The following is a 1,092-nucleotide window of genomic DNA, read 5'->3' as shown; positions in this document are numbered from 1 at the left end:
TGGTGGGCGCCTGTAGTCCCAGCTACTCAGGAGGCTGAGGCAGGAGAATGGCGTGAACCCGGGAGGTGGAGCTTGCAGTGAACCAAGATCGTGCCACTGCACTCCAGCCTGGGTGACAGAGCAAGACTCCGTCTCAAAAAAAAAAGCTTGTCAGCAATTCTCTGAAAATTAACATCCTAATATTTAGATGATTATGAGTGTTTAAATTACTATTCCAAGAATTATGTTTTGTAGGCAGAGAAAATCCTGAAGGAGCAAGAGCGGCTGGCCTACATAAACCCCGACCTGGCTTTGGAAGAGAAGAACAAAGGCAACGAGTGTTTTCAGAAAGGTGCTGCCTGCAGCTCGGGGATTGGGGGGAGCGGTGCTGCATGTGCCTCCCATGCCAGGCTGTGCGGTAATATGGCCGGCTACATGTGGGGGCTTTTTGCTTTTTAAAAGATAGACTTTGTTTTTCTTCCCCAGGGGATTATCCCCAGGCCATGAAGCATTATACAGAAGCCATCAAAAGGAACCCGAAAGATGCCAAATTATACAGCAATCGAGCTGCCTGCTATACCAAACTCCTGGAGTTCCAGCTGGCACTCAAGGTGAGGAGACCTGTGGGGGCGGCCATTACTGTAAGCCTGCACGTGAGGAGTGGGTTTTCTCTCTGTGTTTTCGTCAACATTGGGTTGATGATGATGTTTGAGACAGTGTCTCACTTTGTCCTGCCTCGGCCTCCTGAGGAGCTAGGACCACAGGCACATACCACCACATCCTGCTACATTTTTAATTTGTTTGTAGAGTTGGGGTCTTGCTGTGTTGCCTAGATTTATAGTGGTGTGTGTGTGTAAAATATGGGACCTGTATCCAATTGGTCCTGGCCCATGGAGTTACTACTGGTTGGCAGTACATTGGAAGGTGGGTCCTTTCACCCCTGTATCCTTCCTTTTTTTTTCTTTGTTTTTGCCTTTTTAACCTTTTTTTTTTTTTGAGACGGAGTCTCACTCTGTTGCCCAGGCTGGAGTGCAGTGGCCGGATCTCAGGTCACTGCAAGCTCCGCCTCCCGGGTTTACGCCATTCTCCTGCCTCAGCCTCCCGAGTAGCTGG

The 1,092-nt window shown here is 49.3% G+C and overlaps 1 protein-coding gene across 3 annotated transcripts in view; it reads left to right on the top strand.

The window, feature by feature from the left end:
* STIP1 (stress-induced phosphoprotein 1) overlaps positions 1-1,092 on the top strand; it is a 26,383-nt gene that overhangs the window by 16,876 nt on the left and 8,415 nt on the right. For all 3 annotated transcript variants that reach the window (XM_011942610.1, XM_011942612.1, XM_011942611.1), the window contains exons 9-10: positions 235-331; positions 466-590. In XM_011942610.1, coding sequence (XP_011798000.1) covers positions 235-331; positions 466-590 — 222 coding nt within the window. The remainder of the gene's footprint in view (positions 1-234; positions 332-465; positions 591-1,092) is intronic.

The sequence above is a fragment of the Colobus angolensis genome, unplaced genomic scaffold, assembly GCF_000951035.1.
Source record: "Colobus angolensis palliatus isolate OR3802 unplaced genomic scaffold, Cang.pa_1.0 Scaffold21, whole genome shotgun sequence".
NCBI classification, from domain to species: Eukaryota; Metazoa; Chordata; class Mammalia; order Primates; family Cercopithecidae; genus Colobus; species Colobus angolensis.
Note: the sequence above shows the minus strand (reverse complement) of the source record. Positions and strands in the feature narration are given on the sequence as shown.